Raw genomic sequence first — 19,678 nt, forward strand, 5'->3', positions numbered from 1 at the left:
GGTAGCTAAAACAGGAGCTAAAGCAAAGGGTTTATTTAAAAATACAAACAAACAACAAAAAACCTGTATCCTGCTAGCTCTGGGAAGAAAAGGGAAGTGAAAACTTTTGCTGACTGTCAATAATTTAGTCTGTTTTTCAGCACGTTGCTTCTTCCCTTTCTCTAAATTGGTTTAACTGGTGCAAGTCTTCCCTGGTAGCGAGGTTTCTCGGTAAACTGCTCATACTGGTGAAAGGGCCCTGTTTCCTTCTTCCCCTAGCTCTTCACTTACTGAAGTTTTAGAGGAGACCAGTTCCTAATTAACAGCAGCTCTGTCCCCACAGTGTGCAATAGCAAGGCAATTGTGTGAGCAAAGCAGACACAGTGACCACACACACAAACAGTCCTGTTGCTTCACATAGATATATGTATGGGTATAGATATACGGTATATACACACTGATTTTTTTTTATATATATATATAAAATAACACCTTGTTTATAAAGCGACATTTAATTGCCACCAGTTCCCTTCCCACCCCACAAAAACAACAGTATACAAAATATAAAATATTTTAAATATTTATAAACGCCGCAAGAAAAAAATAGAACTGTACGAAAATATTTTTTTCTGAGGTTCCCTCCCCGCCCAGGGGCACGGGAAGGGGAAAGGGTACACGTTGGGCAGGCCTAGTGTGCCTTCAGTCCATAGTTGTTAAGTGGATAGGAATATGCCCTGCCTAATACTATCCGGTCCCGGAGGAGCTTAAATAAGACATAATAATTGCAGAAAAGAATGAGGGCCATGGAGAGGGTATGGTTCCACTTCTCGGAGCGCAGCAGTGAGTAGAGCTGGTAGCAGACCACGCTGCCTTCGATGAGGATCAGCAGGTTGAGCAGCCGTAATGGACGGTGAAAAAGGAACTGCGGGGAAACAGGTAAAAAAGCACAGATTTCTGTAAGTTTTTTGCAACGTTAGTGGGGAGGGGTGTGTGTGTGTAATGCTGTATGGTGCCACTGAGTTAGACAGAAGGAATGTTTGTACCCCAAGCACCACTGGCTGCTACTTAGGGAAAGCAGCATAAGACATGAGGCATGTGAAGTGTCATTTTCCTTGAGAAGGGGAGGACTGGTGAAATAACCAGCCGAGATGCTTTCCCATTTCCCCAGAGGATGCTCTGTTAACTAGAACCTCTTAAAAACATGTTTATGTCTGATGAGAGAGCTGCATCACCACACTGAGAAAAGCACTGACGAGGCAGCCATTACTTCCCTTCTGATGCTGCAATGGGAAAACTTCTGCTGAGAACAGGCAACAGACAGCTGCCCGGCCTGAAACTCTGTTCTGCTGCAGCTAGGTTTAAGCCTCTCCTCCCTCCCACCACCACAACGCGCCAAGAGAAGAGATACTTGCATAAAAGCGGGCATGGGACACGTCTGAAGGCACTGCTACATTGTAAGGCCCAACTGCTTTATACAGGCATCGGCTACGTCGCACCAGTACTCCTTGTGGCCATATTGTGTTCTCTGACCAGCTGCGGGGAAAGAGTGCCAGAGCGTTAGCATCGGAGGGACAGCAAGGAGGAGGAAATGCTCAGCTCACTGAAGAGGGGTTCACAGGAAGGGCAAGCATCTTGAAAAATGCCTAAACTTCTGCTACAGTGGTGTGTCCCAGCTTCCATCGGAACAACATGGAGGTGAGGATATCACAAACTCACCAGGACTCTGACTGAGCAGTGAAAAAATGGCTCCCCATGCAAGAACCTGGCCTACTACATTGGAGAGGGACACCTCTGCCTCTGATCTGCCTCTGATAAAGCTACTGCTCCAGTGGCCCAGAGGAATTATTACAGCAATTGTTTCTGGGAAGGAACCAGCACTTGACCAGGAGCTTGGACAGCTTTCTAGAGCAGGCATCTCTGTTTCTTGGGAACAGAAAGATCAGCAGAGCTGTGTCTGCAATCCCTGGCACTATGGGGAGTGGAAAAGCTTGCTAAGTAGATAAGTATCAGCAGTGCTGTATCTACTGGCATGTCTTAGCCCCTCGCTTCCCATCCCCACACTTACATGTGCTGTGGAGCGTTGCTGTAGGAGCCGTGTTCTAGTTTCTGCCACTTGCCGAGGTGGGCAGCCGATCTGTGGAGCAGGTCGCAATACTTGGGAGGCAGCAGCTGAGTGGTGAGCATGACGAAGGCGTTGATCCACACCATGATGAGGTGCTCACAAGACCACCGCATGTCGTAGTACTGGGTGCTCTGCAAAGAGAGCGGACGAGAACTTGGCACGCTGCTGTCACCAGGCAGAGGAGGGGATGACAAGGGGACATACTGCGTGTGCATCCAGCAGACCCACACCACACATTACAGGCATGCGCTTTTGGACCGGTGATTTCAGAGGGTTACAGCTTAGGAAATGCTCGAGGCTCCCTTCTCCTTGACCCGAAGGAGAAAGGGCGGGGGTATGACGCTGCAGCTTGGTGCCTCTCCTCCTCCGGCAGCAGGGAAGAGGAGGGGCTGCTTTCCACAGAGCTGCCTCAGGAGCACCAGGACTGCTACATGGATTGTGGAGCCCTACCCGGTTCGTTATACCAACTAGAGCTCATTTGCATTAGAAGATGACAAAAAAAAAAAAAAAAATACAACCCCCACACTAACAAGGGGTTCTCAGATTTAGATTCCTAGTTGGCTGTTTTCTAACAGGCTAAACACCAAAGCCTCTGATCCAAGCGCTCGAAACCCAGGACGTTGGATCTGAGACAAGCAACAACGCGTGCCCTTTTCTAGGAAGACGACAGCTACTCATCTGCCTAGGACAGGGGGTGGGAGAAGGGGGGTTAGTAAGTGGGGTGATGGGACTGGAGGTGCATCACATTTATGGCAATACCTATCCGCCAACCAGGAGCAGTACTAGTGCACTCCGGATGCAGCCATGCTCCGCTATCCGGGCTGCCAAAGGGGAGACAGAGAAAAGGGGAATTAACCAGGAATCCGGCCTGGCAGCAATTCACACAACATTCAGAAGGAGGCGGCGGGCAGGGGCACAGAGAGAACCAGCCAAGAGCTACCTTGACAAAACACAGTGGCAGGAAGGCCACGTAGTAGGCACTGAAGAGAGAGTTGAAGAGAACTTCCTTGATCCTGCGGTTGAAGTCTGCTTTTAGGCACTCCACCTCATTGCGGATGAGATCTGGGGAAAGGGGGCAGCTGTGGGTAGGGATAGACGTAGGATTATTGAACTGTTCTCTCAAGGATTCCCACAGAAGCGAGAGGAAATCTTTGGGTTTGACCAGGCTGCTGACAGCTGAAGCCCCATCGTCCACCATCTGATCCTGTACCAAGTAACCACAGTCCGCAGGTAGGGGCTGTGCTCTGCTGTCCTGGTGGAAGCAGCACAGAGGAACGTAGACACCAAACCTGCAGGGAGAAAAAAGGAAGAAAGACGGGATGAAATGACAGCCAACCCGACATGAAGCAGCGTCCACCTTCTCCACAAATGTTGGCCCTTATGAGAGGGACACCATTTCCCCTTTATTCATAAGATAAGGTGGCTTTTTTGTCTGCCTGTGTCTTGGGGGCAGATTATAGCCAGCATCTCTGGTTCCCCCAGAAGCTCATGCCACCCCTAGGCAGCTATGCTCCCCCCTGCCCTACAAATAAGAGGTATTGTTACTCACGGGTAGCCCAGGAAGAGAAGATTGAGCACAGAGTGGCTGCGGAAGAGGTTGACCAGAGTCCAGCAGAGCACCCATCCACAGAGGGTGAGCAGCACCAGGCGCACCATGTAGTGAATCACTGACGTCGCACCCACCTGAGAGGCCTGCAAATAGAGGAGAAATGTTCAGCAACCACATGGCATGAGTGCTAGGACGTGAGCACACGGGGTGCCTGTGGAGGAGGATCAGGAAGAAAGTGCCATGAAGCACTGGAAGAGGGATGACTGCTCTCTTCCTCCAAGAAGGGGAAGACTGACTCTCTCTTACAAAAGGTGAAACCGCTTGATGTCATATTTGGGAGAATCCACGAGATCCAATAAAAGCACAAGTTCCAGGGCATGGTTAAAACAGGGCCCTTTAAAAATCAGAGCTGTAAAGTAAAATATATTTTTACTCAGGTTCTTTAATGCTCTGATGGTATTCCAAGATATCCTGCAACACATTTTCTCCTGCTATTTCCTTTACAAAGATCAGATCTCGGCATTCATTTTCCTAAAGAACTGGTTATCACAATTCTCAGCTGAGGAAAGAGAAGATGGTGCACATTGGCAATCCTCAAACCAGGATTTCCACCATTCCCTCTTCTGCACGTACGGGCTACTGTCTAGTCAGGAGGCACCACCTTCAAAAGGACAGCAAGGAAGCTTGGTCCAGTCTTCAAAGGGGAGAAGGCAAACTGAACTATGGAAAGATTCTCAGTGATTATAGCCAATAGATGGGATGTGCAAGAACCCACGTGGAAGGTTTCAAAGCAGAAGTTTCAGTCTGTGGAAGGTTTTATGGAGTAAAAATGAAAATGGTAGGAATCAAAAATGAAAATGGCAGGAATCGGAGATGAATGAACTGGGAATCCATTTTCATTCACCTGTTCAACAGCACTTAAGTGTTAGGAATTTTTGTTCTTAAAACTTGTTGCTTAATCTGGAGTAGTATTAACTGTTTCAGTGGAGCTTCCCTTTTCCTCCAAAGAACTTTTCCCAAACATATCCTTGGTGTAGTTCTGCTCCCACAAAGATAGAGCGTGTCTCAAAATCTAAGCTCAGAGTTATTGGATAACCAGGACAAGGAAAAGCAGTTCTAACAGCTATTTCTATTTCACTTTAGTATACGCACACATCCTCCTTCTGACATTTCCCCTCTAATCTCCTTATTCACTTTTCTAGTCTTGGCTAACCTCCCTATTTGCCTTTCTCCTACCTGACTTGCAGGGATAGAGAAGCAAGCAGGATCATTTCATCTCCTAGCTGCAAAGAGGACAGAGCTACCCAATATTGAAGGGCATGAATGGGCTCAAAAAAAAGACCCCAGTTCCCCAAAATCTTAGTCTTTCACACCCAGACTTGTTCTGGAGGGAGAAACGCTCCAGCTACCCAACTCTCAGAACCTTCTAAAAGACTGTGGATGGTCACGCTCTGCAATCAGCCCTATGGGCAGGAGAGGGAACACTGAAAGGTTACCTCCGAGATGAGGGCCCACACCAGCCTCCGCGCCAGCATCACTGTGATGAACGCCGCCAGGTGGTAGTCAATGAGGTGGAAATTCTGAAGGAGGAAAGAGAAAAGGTCTTCACCAGGGGAACAGAGCCCAAAACCACCCAGCTGGGGTGGGACTGGAAAGCTGGCTGCTGAGAGCATTAGGATCACATTTCCCTAGATCTCTCTATCAGGGGTGAGAGAGAAGGGAGAAAACTGAGTAACACAGAAACATCTCCACAATCAAGGTCTTCCCCACATGTTGTAGGTCACTTCCCATGGAGGAATTTCTACTAAAAAAATAAAAAATAACGGGAAAAAAAAAAGCCACCCTTCAAGGCAGGTATTTCTGGGGTCAAAGAGCACTCTAGGACCAGGATCAAACTGTGGAGAACAATCTCCAGGTTCTCAAGGGAAAAGTCACCAGCCACAAAAAGGCAACCAAACCTAAGTCTGGAGTGCTGCATACCAGCTCACTTTAGCCTCTGGTCTCAGAAACAAGCTGTAGTGACCACCAGTGCTTCTTGATAATCAAGTTGATGGGGGAAATGCTGTCTTCACAGGCCATAGATCTGTACTGGAAGTTATTGTTGGCTCTGACTGCATGAAGTTAGATACAGCTCCTGGAACCCTTAATTTCTTTTTTTCAGTGAAGCTGTGTTCTAGCTAGAACGGTCAACAGAGTGAATACTGTCTGGAACCTGAGGGATATTTTGGGTATACGAGAATGTTCACCTTCTAGGAACAAGCCTAAGTCAATGATATGTTTTCAGGTAGGGAGTCTAAAACAGAAAGGTTTTTCTTCAAAGAAAGCTGTGCCCAGCCTTGGGTAGCTGCATTTGCAGCTAACAGCTGGATAACTAGAACACCAGCACCACCTGTTGGTATAGTTACCCAAGGAACTGCCTCATGCTTCAAGGACACCATATAGGTTTCAGAACATGCAGACAAGGTTTGCTGACTCGGGTACAGCTCACTGCCAGGTTGCACAGCTTATTGGGCCAGGAAGACTGCAGCTAAGGAGTCTGGATGGCCTATGTAAGGTGAGGATCTGACCCCTTCCCCAACTCTGCTGTTGACCTGTTGGGAGATACTCATGCAAACTTCCCTCATCCTTTCTCTTTAGCTCTGTTGTTTCCTGTGGTAGGAGGCACCCACAGCAGCACGCAGGCTCCTGTAGGTTCAGCTCCATTTCAAAACCTAGCAGCTAGCTTGGCCATGCAAGTGTCCGCAAGAAATTTCCACTGAAGAAGCCCTGCTGACACCTCTCTCTCTTTCTCTTACCTTCTACCTATTTTTTCCCCTATAAAATGAGGGATGACATGGGCCTGGTTGATCTGAGCATGTGCAAAGTCCCTTTCACGCCCTTCCATCAAAGGCTTGGTGACTCCTGAGCTGAAGAAGCATGAAAAGCAGCTGTGTAATGACAAAGCACAAGGGAAGGATGGCGTTTGCTGGGGAACTCACCAGGGAGGTGCAGGACGCAGGGTGATTGTACGGGTACCACCAGACAGTCTTGTAGATGTTGATGTACTGAATGAAGAGGGCTACCAGCAGGTAGATGAAGAACAGGAATTCAAAGAGCAGGCTCCCGTCTAAAGGCAGCTCAGGGATCCGGCAGTGACGTACAGGCTCTGGAGTAATCAGCGCTGTGATCGGAGGTGCGGAGAGGCTGATGGCACTACCATTCCTAGAGCAGACAGACACCACTCACTCGGTAAACATTCTACATGGTCTCCACTGTTTTCCGGGACAGGGAGTGCTTAGGGTTGTGATTTTGGGACTGGGCATTGCTGGAGTGCGGACGGTATCAGTCTTGCACTCATACTACTGGCGCAAGACTGGTGGCGAGCTTTGTCTTCCTCTTAACACAAACAAAACCCTTATCCAGTGTTTTCTGCACGCAACTGATAGATCGGTCTACCAGAGGTGCCCAGCTCTACTTCAGGCAAGTTTCAGAGGGAAGACCAGAGGTACAATGAGGAAGAAAACTTCAAGCAAAACCATGAGATGCTGCAGCAGCATCCAGTTCACCCTAGGACAGAAGCACAGAGCCTCTTTCTCCAGTACTGCAAAGTGCCCATCACCTTTCTATGCACAGCTCCTCTCTTAAAGAGAGGTAACAAAAAACACAATGGAGGAGTTCAGCCACTGCCTCGAGGCTGACCTCTCAAGTGCCTTCACACTTCTAACCTATCCTTCAAAGGAGGCTAGGACAATTGAAAGCTCTTGCAGACTACACTGGTGGAGAAAATTCAAATGTAAACTATGCTGTCTGAAACTGAGATAAGCAACACTCCCCTAGGACCTTACAGCACTTACGCCGTGGGCTCAACAGTCACCTCTTCCTCAAATATCTCAGACTGCCATCTATCCACATACTGAGGCCTGAGAAGTCCTAAATGCCAAAGCTAAATGGCTTCAATCTCTCTACTCTGCAAGAATGACCCTGTCTCACGTAGATCGGGGCCTCAATATGCAGCAAGTGGTTTCTCTAGCCTGCTGACTTCTGTAGGGGAGGAAATAACACTGGGCCCTTTAACCTTATGCTAAATGCAGAGCTATAAATGTCGCCGCGTGTTCCTTTTTCAAGCCCCAACTTCCCCAGCACATGGAGATTAGTTTTGTCAACCGTTTCATGTGGATGCAACAGTGCTAAAACAGAGTATAAGACATCCTCCTGCCCTTTCTTTCTATCATGCAGAGGAGGACTCACAGCTGAGCTCTGACATGTCACAGTTATTTCCTGTGGTATTGCAGGCAACTGAGTAATAGAGTAAACGAGTAAAAGGCTTGTAATCTGCTAGGATTCGCTGCTCTGCAAACTGCTGCAGGGAAAGACAAAAGAAGTTCTGTGCGACCGCAGCCTCACTTCCACGAGCTTCCCCATGGGGCAGATTTTAACCATTGAGCAGAGCTCAGAGGGGATAGACCCAGCTTTTAACATCACAGCCACGGGTGTCTCGATGATCCTACTTCTGTCCTCACCTGTTTCTCAAACCAGTACCGTTTCCACAGCTCCCACCGACCAGAGTCTGGAGAGAAGGCAAAGCTGAACGGCTTAGCTGCTGCCGGCTGGGTCCCCTCCTTCCACCGGGCATGACCAGGAACCAGTCCGCTTCCAGTGCCTCCAGCAGGCTGTGCCCCGTGACCCAGACAATCCTGACGCCTTCCCAGGTCTGCAAAGGAAGCAGAAACATCACTAAAGCTGCAAGCTACTGGTGACATGGTTCACACCCTGGCCAAATGAGTTCACGCAAAAGGAAGCCACACACAGAGGCAGGACCTTGTTGTAAAGCTGGGACGCCCCTCACCACTCCGAAGCACGCTGTCATTTCTACAGCACCAGATCGGTGCCTGCATGCTCAGAACAGGCTCCATTGACACCGTGTCGTAAAACAGTTTCTGCTTAAATCAACCACCTGTAGCAACTCCTGTTGGCTGGGAAGCTCTACTGAGCATCTCCAGGGCACACAGCAGCAAATATGGGAAGAACCCTCTCTCTGCTCTGCTCTAAGGAGCTGCTGGAGCTTTGCAGGTCGTTCTGACCACCCAAAGTATCATTTGATAGGGTGTGATGCTGGTAGGCAATATGGACCCTCTCTGCTGGAGCGCAAAACAGCCAGCATTAATAGGTCTCCACGAAGGCTTTGCAAAGCATTTAATTGCACGGTTCAGTTCCCTTTTGTGCTAAGAAAGCCTGACTGACATGATAGTAGGAGGGCCATTTAAAAGCAGTTCCAGCTAGCAGTAGTGCAGCAAAACTCGTATGTATGTGTACACTTAAAATGCATGGATAGGCAACCACATATCCCAGCCTTTTTAAAATTCTTTAATTAGAAAGTAAGCCTGTAAATACTTGTTTATTTTAAATGAAGCACTTAAATCCATCAGTTCTTTAAAATGAACTGTATGAGAGAGACTGGGCAACTCAGAATATCAGTAGGATGGATTGTCTGGCAAAGACTTTACCAATTCCCATTTACTTTTGCATTTATTTCATTGATCTCACACATGGCACTACAGGGATTTCAGCAGTTACCTAAGTTTCTGATGGCTACCAGGCTGGTAAGGGAGTGACAAGTTAAATTTGAGCACAAATCCTGGAAGTAATTCCTGGTGAGCATGCTGGACACACAGAATCAAGACCGAGAGGGCACCTCAAGACAAAGATGTCATTGTTTCTGCATTTCTGGAGACTACTCAGGTGCCCTTTTGGCAAAACATCGTAGCCAGAGCCAACCCAGGATCTATTCCCACCTTCTGGGAAACTCTGGATCCAGCTTTGAAATGTACAGGTGGGACCCAACATCTGCTTAAAATTCAGTTATCACCTCCTTTAAAATCTTGAGAAATCATGGCAGGCAGAAATGCCAGAAAGCTTGCTGAATGAGTCATATCATTGTCACCATGAACACTGTGCAGAACTATCCAAAAGGAAAAAAAAAAAAAACAATCCAAAAAAATCCCAACCCTCCCCAGAATTTTCTTTTGTTTTCAAGTTTCCCTGGCTTCATCTCTACTCCAACAGCCAATTCTCAAAGTCGCATCAAAAAACAGATAAGGTGTTACTAAAGATGAATGCTTTGCACATACCCACATGAAGGTCACTTGCAAAGAAAAAAAAAGTAAAACAGAGATTTTGGAGAAAAAAAAAATGGCATTGTGAAATTGCATGAAAGGAGAGGGTAAACACTGGACGGTTTGGGTTTGAAGGAAGATAAAATGTATTTTGCCAGGCTTTGAAACTCTCGTTGTAATTCCAAAGAAGACACAACAGAGAACTGAGTACTACTTTACCTTTCTAGTCAATAATTTGAAGCTTACAGAGGACCTTCACTAGGATGTTACAGAGTTTTAAATTCAGGCACTAAATATAAACAGAAGAAAATTCTCCTGCATGCACAAGATGAGCAGGGGCAGCAAGAGACAATGAAGAACTCATTTAGGGCATCCAGATACTTTATGTAAGTGGCTAAGAAGAAGAAGAAAAAAAAAAAAAGGAGCCACTTTCAAAGCCATATGAAGGCAAATTAAACTATTACAGGAACTGTGGAAGTTGAAACAATTGATCTAATCCAACCTACGGGATATTTATGATAACGGATGCAATAGCCCGAAGTCGGTGTTCGAACCAGAGGTATTAGAGTTAGCGGAAGGTATTTTATGCCACACTCAATGATTCACGTAAATAATTCAAGAGCTCTCATTCACACCATCCCCATTAGTATGCCTCACATGCTTACTAACGTAAACACTCGGACACCAAGGGATCAAACTCCCACCCGCTGGTTTGGCAAACCAGTAAAATGCTAGTTTCTACCAGCAAAAATGAGTGCCTGTAGGAAAGGGCCCTCCTTAATGTCAGTGCAGCGTATCCTAAATGCCCTTGAATACTTCCTTTTGCATTGATCCATTACCATATGGACTGGGCTAATGCCTGAGCGCAGTTACTTGAGCCACGCTTTAAAAAGCTTGACTTTGCTAGGGTCTGATCAATTTAGGAGGGTGTCTGTTAGAGCAAAACCTGCCCAAGGAACCTTTATTTTTTCGTTTTTGTTTTGTAAAACTAGGCACACAAAACCAAAGCTCCCTAGACCAAGTTAAACAACGTGTTAAGATTAGAGATGAGTTTGCCTCAAAGCCTGCGTTTTTGGCTTTGAACCAATCCACAGCCCTCCTTTTCGAGGAGGGAAGACACAGGGAAAAGAAGTTTTTATAGTTCTCAATTATTAAATCAAGGCATGATTTGATTGTGAACTTTATGCATGAAGCGTCCATGACCTTTTACTCCATTAGATAAGATTCCTGCGTGCACTGAAGTCATTACAAGTTCTCATAAAGACCCACACACCTACAAGACTCCTTTCTCTGCTTGTAGGGTCCCCACCCCACAGCTACCCATCCGCACTCACTTTATACACAGTTTCATGCACAGAGAGTGAGTGGCGGTAGATAAAAGCTTTTCCTGTCAAGACTCTTTAGTCCATCGATTCGATTCCGCGTTGTTCTTCCCAGTTCACCTTAATTTCCCTTCAAATGATCTCATGTATTTGCAGTGCCTTCATCCTCAGCATCACCAGGACAGGAACTGCCCTGCTCCCGAGATCTCTCTAGGGCAGATATGGGCATCACAAAAAGGCACATGAAAGATTTGGGGGAAAATCTGGCAGAAGCTAGCAGGCCTGTCCACATAGGTGGAAAGAAAATGGGTATGGATGGCTTGGAGTCCTAGAGGGACTCCTCCCTTCAAGCCATACTAACGAAGAGCCAGGCAGATGAGTTATCCAGCAGTTCGGAGGTGAAAGAGCACGCAGCCCTCCCCGCTCCCCAGGGCCCATCACTTGGTCGCATTCCTCCATCAGCAGCTGTCTAAACAGTACTTCCAAGGGACAAACCAGAAGAGAGCCAGTGACTCATCAGAACGAAAAATCTGCCTCGCTCCCCGTCTCTCTGCTGGAAATGCTACGACACGTAGCCAGTTATTTCGATGGCGTTAATGCTTTTTAATTGGAGAGAACTCCCAGCCTCCAATCCTCTCGGGAAGCTTGCTGTACCGAGGCCTGAGAACTGTCAGAGCTTCAGAAAAAAAAAGAAAACAAAAAACACCACACTCAAGAAGCTTTCCTTGGCTCCAGAAGTCCTACAACCAGATGCTCATGAGCAGGAAGGGAAACGTGGCCACCCTCGCTCGAAGTGATGCAGCCTGAGACCACCACGGGTCTCTCGTTGCAACTCTCCACCTTGATCCGAGCGGCCTGCACCCTGCCTAAAGAAGCAGGTTACACCATGGGGTGAGGCACCCCATCGCCCCTGTGGCTGTGAGGGAGGAAGGCTTTCAGCATCGCTGCTGGAGCTCCCTCCCCATGGCAAACAGCACCACTGGGAGCGCCGACTTCTGCCTCGTTCCTCTTCAGAGGCGCCTGTCCTGAAAACGAAACCAAAGGACGGCCTGAACGAGCTGCAGGGCTCGCTTCTAGCCTACGAAGGCACAGGATCATTTAGGCTCCTGGCTCACCACGATCTGCTTGAAAGCCTTTGTCCCTGCACTGCTGCAGAGCAGCACGGCCAGTACTGTAAACTTTGGAGGCTACCGGTGGCCATAAGCCACCCACAGGTAACAACAACTCCCTGTGTCCCAGACAGTGGCTTATTTATAAAAGCTTGTCCACGAGGCTGCAGAGACAGTTGCTAGCCCCTGGTGAAACCATTTGTGAAAGGATGGGAGGAGGAAAAGGGGACAGGATTCTCTAAGCGCTAGGGCTGAATACATACCGTAACAATCATGACTCTTAGTTAGCAGACAAATAGCTCTTTCTCCTCTCCAGCCAGTCTCCAAAGCTGAAACAACACATATAAAAAGGTCTCTTGGGTTACAGAGATCCCCCTTCTTTAAGTAGCTGGGCCTGGTTAACCTCATCCCAAACTTGCATTCATCCAACAATCCTAATGCCTTCGCAAATTATTACTGAATTCACATTACATTCAAGTTTTCTTTGGAATTGCCACGAGTCCTAGTTATTATGGCTCAATTTTACATCTTCTTGGTGTGACAATTTTATTTCCTTCTAGTTTTTAAATAAAACCGTCGCGACAGATGGAAAAACTTAGAGCTGGCAGCCTATTCACCCAACGCACTGCAATCGATCAATAAATCAGTCAATAAATAAATAAAATTCAAGAACGGGAACGGTGATGCCCACGCTTCAATCAAGAGGCCACCTTGTCGGTGTGGCAGATGTGACGCGGCTGAAGTGGAGATGCTGCAAAACTTCTGTGGCAGCAACGGCCGGGTTCAGGCATGAAAAAGCAATTGGTTGTCGTGACGATTTCAGGAGGAAATAACCGATAAGTTATCAGATGGAAAGCCAAATATTTGGCTTGTGCCGAGGCCCCCCAGCGCTAGGCAAACAGAACCTTTCAACCGGGGCTGGCTGGGGAGGCACACACCTGCCAGCTGGCCCGGAGCAGGGAGGCCAAACCGGTTAGGAGCAAGGTCTCCCAAGTCAGCACATTTTCCGTGCCCTCACGCTGCAGCCAGCACCCAGGAGCAGCAGATTAAGGAGGAGACTCGGGACGGACGGACACAGAAAGCCCCTAAAGCAGAGGCAAGGGTCAGGCCCCGGAAGCAGTGAGCAGGGCTGTGAATCAGCGCCGTCAGGTGATGCAGGAGCGAGGCTCATTTTTGCTCAGTGACTAAGAACCAAGAACCGCCCTTGTAATAACAAAACCAACCGGCACGATCAAGTTAGCGTGGGCTTTTTTGATGCAGCAGAGCTCTGGCTGGAAAGGATGAAGAGGATCCATCCATCAGTCCTCCACACGCACACCAAAAACGACGGGTAGAAGCAGTAAGAAAAAGAAATGATTTCGCAATCTGCACAGGTACTGCAGTGACTGGCTTCAGGCATCCTCAGCGACGCAGGCTACAGCTGGACAGAAAGACAAGGTGAAGGTAGCACTTGCCTCTTGCAGCAGTCACAGTGCATCAAATACCCACTGACAAAAACGGGAGCAGGAAAGAAAAGTTTTCCAGGGAGCCTGTGCAGTATGCTCAGTTTAGATGGCTTTGTGGACCTACTCTTCAAGAATGGAAGGTGGATTTAAGCCCTTAGTAGTCTAGACCAAGAGAATTACCCCAGAGATTGAAAAGGCAATTTTTAAAAATGGCCAGGGATCTCCAACCCAAACCCTACATTCCTTAGAAATCCCCCCAAATACCTTACTTCAGGGGGCGCGAGGAAGAGATTTCCAGAGGCATGCAGGAGACGAGTCCTACTCTGAATACAGATGAACTCAAAATCCTTGCAAATTGGATGAAAGAAGATGCACACGCTAAGCGCCCTCAATGAACCGCTGGCTACAAGAGAGCAAGAACAAAGCTGCGATTCATGCAGTAATAAAATAATACCTCATAACCATGTAATTACCCTGTGCAATTAAGTGCTGCAGGATGTCAAAGCAAACAGCTTACTAAGACCTTAATGAAAGACTACAATAATTTTATGAATGAAGACAAGTGGAGTAACATTCAAAACAAACAACAACAACAAAAAAAAAACCACCGTGGTCCTCAGGGCTGATCAAACAAGTGGCAAATGATACACTTCTCAGCAGGACAACTGTATCGCACAGCTAGCGAGATCTTTTCTTTGGCCTCCTTTGATGTATGCGGCAATAATCCCAGCCCAATACTGGATTTTGGAATAAAGAAAGCATTTGCTTCTTATACGAAAGCACGGCAGAATTTCAAAGTTGATATTTTCCAGCGCCAGCTGGAAATGCAGTCCTGACGAGTTGGATCATGGTCTATTTCGGTCTTACAGTTCCCATGCTTCTCAATTGTATGGGGAAAAGGACAGCGATTCCCATCTCATACAGAGCTGGCAGGAGTTGCTAAGCTAGACATATGGTTCTCAAAGGCAACTTTGCATTGTCATCTGAAAGCTCCAGAGAGTTTAAGCTTCAGATCCAAAGCAGGGTTTGGGCATGTAACACCACAAGTTTAAGCTCCAGTTCCACACGCCTAGCACAGATAGAAACTAAAGTTCACTTTAGAAACCCGTTTCCTGTATTTTTTCCCCCATAACAAACCAACTACTGGAAGATCAACAGGCTTACCAGGTATTTAGGCACTTCGTGCATCACTGATGGGGAGGCAGATTAATATACAGACAGCTTGGAGCTCGACTACCACTGCAGGACAAGGGATGCTGCTCTTCAAAGCCTGGCAATCACCAAACGGCGAGGATGAGGTTTTGGAGACACCCCAGGCAACGCCACAAAGGCTGTCTGGTAACACAACCCATTAGCACACACTCTTAGACACTTCTTGCACTAAATTCCTTCACCAAGCACCACACACCGGCGCAGGACTACCAAGACGCTGCCCTCTGTTATGCAGTGCCACACACAGCAACTGGGAAAAGGAAGGCAATTTTGGCTTTTGGGCATGGAGATTTTCTTTTCTAGCTGATCCGGACAAACACCCAGCCAAACAGACAGCCCTGGGGGAGGAGGGTGGGTGGGCGAACCAACTTTTGCCTTAAGAACCCACTTTTTAATGTTCAGCCAAGCAAGCCATCAAAAATCTGCATTTTCTTCCAAATCCTCAATTCGTACACATGGTCTAATGGCACAAGCACAGGGTTTCAAGCCGGGAACTCTGCTTTTTAATCTCTCCTCTTCAACTGACTTGCAGGGAAGTTGTTTTTACTGGTTCAGGCCTCATTTCCTTATCCCAAAAGGGATAAACACTCAGGCAAGTATTTCTGCTCCCAGGGGGTCTCTGTATGTAGTAGTGAATATATTTTTATAGTATTATTTTAGAACTTTTGACAAGCTTTTTTTTAAACAAACAGAAGCAGCTTTCCTGCTGGTTTTGCTTCGCTGCCAGCCCCTATGTTTAATTTAATGGAGATCAGCCACGATGACGAGCCACGGGGAGTCACTAGGATTTTTCTATTTTGTCCTCACACAGCTAAAAATAAGGCAGGCATCTGCCACCCGTAGCAAGGAGTTTGAAGATATGGAGTAGAACACAAGAAAGACACACTCTGCAAACTCATTTCACGTTTGTCTTTTTTTCCTAACAGCATCTAATGTTACTTTTACTGGTACTATGTACAGGCGTGCCTCCCTATACCCCATCAACATTCAGCTAGCAGATCCCACGGAGGCCCAGGGGCTCCTCTCTGCATTCAAATCAGCTGGGCATTTCTTGAGCCTTACCCCAAGTCATCGGACTGGAATTCCTACTGGAAAGTATCAGCGGACAAAAAGGCCTTAATACGTCCCTGACACCGTGGAGAAGCGGAATTCTGCATAAACCATAATTTGCACAAATCATAATTCTGCAAATGAAACGTACGACACATCAACTCCCCTCTGCTTCCATCTGAAATAACAAGTACAGGGAATATTTTAGCCATTTCAGACGGCCCCGTCATGCAATTTCCCCACAGAACAGTAAGGATATTCGGATATTCAATTCAATTTCCATTAGTGTGGTAGGCAGCACTCAGAACATCATATGACCATTTGCAGAGCAACTAATCTAGCAAACCAGGAAAATAAAATAGGAGACATTAATCCCTGATATAATTAATTACGCCAAGACCAATATAGCAGTCTGAATTTGCATGCATGCTCCCTTCGAAGCATTACTGGGCTGCAGAAGTCTATTGATAATTTTGCCTTAAACCAAATGTTTCAAACCAGTCAGCACACATGGATGCTGCTGCACCACGTTAGCCAGCAGAGCTTTTCTGACCAGGTTGCATAATATTCACTTCCCACCAGAAGTCTCGTTTTCCGCTTGCAACATGCTCAGTCCAAAAAGTCAAAAAAAAAAAAATGTTGGAAATGACCCTCATACGAACACACCCCCAAAAGAATGGCAGGAAAACTTTCAGGCAAGTTCGTGACAGCTCATGAATGATTTGGCCAAGTCACACAGCAACTAGAGGTTTACCTCTGATTTTAAAACAGCACCTGCTAGAAATTCTCCTGCTTATCTGATTGTGATATGGCTAGAAAAAAATGAAATAAAGTTTCCGTCACCACAAGAGACCCACTGTGGTTAGGTAACAACGAAGAGAGAGTGCTAACTTCATGACACCGCTCCTTACCATGAAAAGCCAAACTCTGCAGCCAGGAAAACTCCAGCGCAGTGGAATACTGAGATAGCAAAGAAAAGATCACTGAATGAAAAGCAAGGCTCACTGTCATAGTTTTGTATCTTACAGTTTCTTATGCATAAAACAGCACCACAGTGTTGTTGCTACACTGTATCAGCTCTCCAACTGAATGGCAGTGCCAGGAGAACAAAAGTTGGGCCTCAAAAAGGAAAACATATATTAAGTAGCAGAATATAGCTAAGTAGGACAGATCAAGTAATACAAAGTCTAACGATCCCAAGCATTTCAGTAGATTCTGCAAACCAGATTCAGTCCTCCCCTGTATTTCTCTGTCTATAAACACACCAGGACCTAACTTTCATAACGAACAAACAAAAGAATGGTTGGAAGTCAGTAAAATTTCTAAAACTTAGTTTTCTAATAGCAAACAAATTCAATTAACTCTCTAAATAGAGATGAAATGGTTTTCACAAGTGCTAAAAACACATTCCTCTTTGTATTGACAAAAACTGAAAACTAAAACTGAACCACATACTTGTAATGTTAGCTGTCAGGAGAAAATAAAAGAAAATAAAGAAAACAAACAAACAAAACCCCTTTTCCCAGGATTTAATTATACTGAGGCACACAGAAAGCACTGAGACTGAGGAGTTGTATGGTCTCAGACTCGGTACTATCTTGTTGCTTTGCCCCATATCCATCTTCAGGAGCTCTAACACCTAAAGTCCCAGACCTTCTGATAATCAGGTCTCAAATGAGTGTGGGTAGGTCTCTGCCAAGAGACAGCCAGAATGAGTCTGTGTACAGGAGGTACACAGACACCCTGTGGTCTTAAAATGTGGAGTACACATTACAGTGGACGCAGCTAACTGGCCAAGTTACATTACCTGAGCACCTCTGTCCCTCCAAATAAATCAGACCTGGATAGCATTCCTGCCCCACGTGCTGGTTTGCACTGCAAAATTAAAGTCAAAGATGGTTGAGAACAGAAACAGAGTGGCTGCATCCCCGCCTGAAGAAGTCTCTGTCTGAGAAGGTGCAACAAGGAGGTTCAGCACAGCTCACAGAGAGGTTGGCACTGCCTGACCACCACTTTGGCGTCACTGGGCCCAGGTTTTACCAGCAGAGCATCCTCAAGTGCGACGCCACGCGCCCCAGCTGAAGGAGTCTGCGCTCCAGAGAGGCAGCTGGAAGGAGAAAGAAGCATCAGAAACAAAGTCATGCCAGAGGCAGAAGTGCCACGAGGTAAGCAAAGGGGCAGACTACAGGTTAAAGGGCTGGTGTCCCGCTCTGCCCTCAACATCTGGCGAAACCAGAGCCGAGCCATTCCAGTCCCATACCACTGTGTCCCTCTCACAGAAAATCCTTCCTGCTCACAGCTAGTTAACAGGCTCGAGCTGGTTACGGAGAGGATGCCTTGTCTCCAAAAGCTTTACAACTCACCGCTGTGGAGTCCAGACATCTTAATCTTTCACTTACAGCCGTGACAGATGCCAGTGATGCCGGGTACCTGTTAATCGCCGCCAAAAAGCACGCACAGGAGTGATCATACACCACTAACAGAACTACCTGCGTTTCAGCTAAATACTGATGTATTAAAAGGAATGGTGAAAGAGCTACCTCACGTAACAAGGCCTAGCTCCCACCCTACGAAGTGGAGGATGTGTTTTCTTTGCCGTGCAAGCAGAAGCAGGCACAGATGGTCGCCCTGGGCACGACGGCTCTCCTGCGGCCGCTTACGCTTCCTCAGACCTCAGAGGGGATGGCCTCGGTGCTTGGCCTCGGTGCCTGGCCTCCCACGGGGCGCTGCTGTGTCACACAGCCCTCTCGGGGCTGCTCGCTTCACAACAACCCTCTAAAAACCCACAGCAACCCCACTGGAGACCCCCGTCCCCACAACACACCCAACACCCCGCTTGGGAGCCCAGACACACCGCCGAGGCCTGGGGAAACGTCTAAAAAGGCAAACCCCGGCTCCAACCACCTCAACTTTTAACCAGAGAGAGGCAGAACAGACATAAAAACCCCTCACACCCCCACCCCACGGAGGGGCTTCACCTGCGGGGTACTCACACATCCAAGCACGGCTCGGACATCGGCCGGCAGCGGCGGCCCGGCGGCGCTGCCCCCTCACCCGCGGCGCCCCGGGCCGCCGAGGGGGGATGAAGAAGAAGAAGAGGAAGAGGAGAAGGAGGAGGAGGAGGACGAGGAGGAGGCGGCAGCGGGGGGCACCCCGCGGGCTCGCCCCTCCTGCCGCCGTGCGGCCCCACCTCGCGGGGAAGGGAAGGGAAGAAGGAGGGAAGGAAGGGAAGAAGGGAGGCTGGGCGGCCCGGCTCGGCTCGGCTCGGCCCCGCAGCTGCCCGGGGAGACGTGGCAGGGAGTGAGGGCTGATGCTCTCATCACACGGCGACAGGAGGCGGCAGGCAGCAGGCACCGGCGGCGGCGGCGGCCGGCCCATGGAGGGCATGGCGCCGCGGGGGCGGGGCGGCAGCGCCGCGCCGCCATCTTAGGGGTGGCCGCAGTCCGGCCCGGGGTTGCCCTCAGCCCTCATGGCAGCCCCTCCGTGCTCCTCAGGGGGCTGGGAAGGGGAGCACAACTAAGGGAGGAGTCGGGGGGTAGGGTGAGGGGGGTAAGGAAAGGGTAGAACTGGAAATATATAAGTGAAATAGCCCCCTCAGGCAGAGCGCTCTCTCTCAAGTGATGCACCGGGAGCCCCAAAGCCACCCGTTTCTTCTTCATGTACCTCAGTTTTTATTGTTCAACGTGGTATTAATGGGTAGGGAATGCCCCTTGTCCTGGCTGTGTCCCCTCAGAGCTGCTCACCCACAATGGCAGAGGGGCAGAGTCTTGATGCTGTGTAAGCACTGCTTGGCGACGG

The 19,678-nt window shown here is 48.0% G+C and overlaps 1 protein-coding gene across 1 annotated transcript; it reads right to left on the reverse strand.

Moving 5' to 3' along the window:
• Window positions 1–543: 543 nt before the first annotated feature.
• On the reverse strand, window positions 544–19,238 carry TMEM39A (transmembrane protein 39A). The gene is made up of 9 exons (XM_027449627.3): window positions 18,874–19,238; window positions 8,150–8,340; window positions 6,629–6,851; window positions 5,147–5,230; window positions 3,651–3,793; window positions 3,042–3,390; window positions 2,045–2,232; window positions 1,392–1,512; window positions 544–901 (listed from the first exon to the last, which is right to left on the reverse strand). Exons 2-9 carry the CDS (start codon window positions 8,260–8,262, stop codon window positions 668–670), a joined length of 1,455 nt encoding a protein of 484 aa, XP_027305428.1. The 5' UTR covers window positions 8,263–8,340; window positions 18,874–19,238; the 3' UTR covers window positions 544–667.
• Between the last annotated feature and the right edge of the window lie 440 nt (window positions 19,239–19,678).

Source organism: Anas platyrhynchos, chromosome 1 (assembly GCF_047663525.1).
Source record: "Anas platyrhynchos isolate ZD024472 breed Pekin duck chromosome 1, IASCAAS_PekinDuck_T2T, whole genome shotgun sequence".
NCBI lineage: Eukaryota > Metazoa > Chordata > Aves > Anseriformes > Anatidae > Anas > Anas platyrhynchos.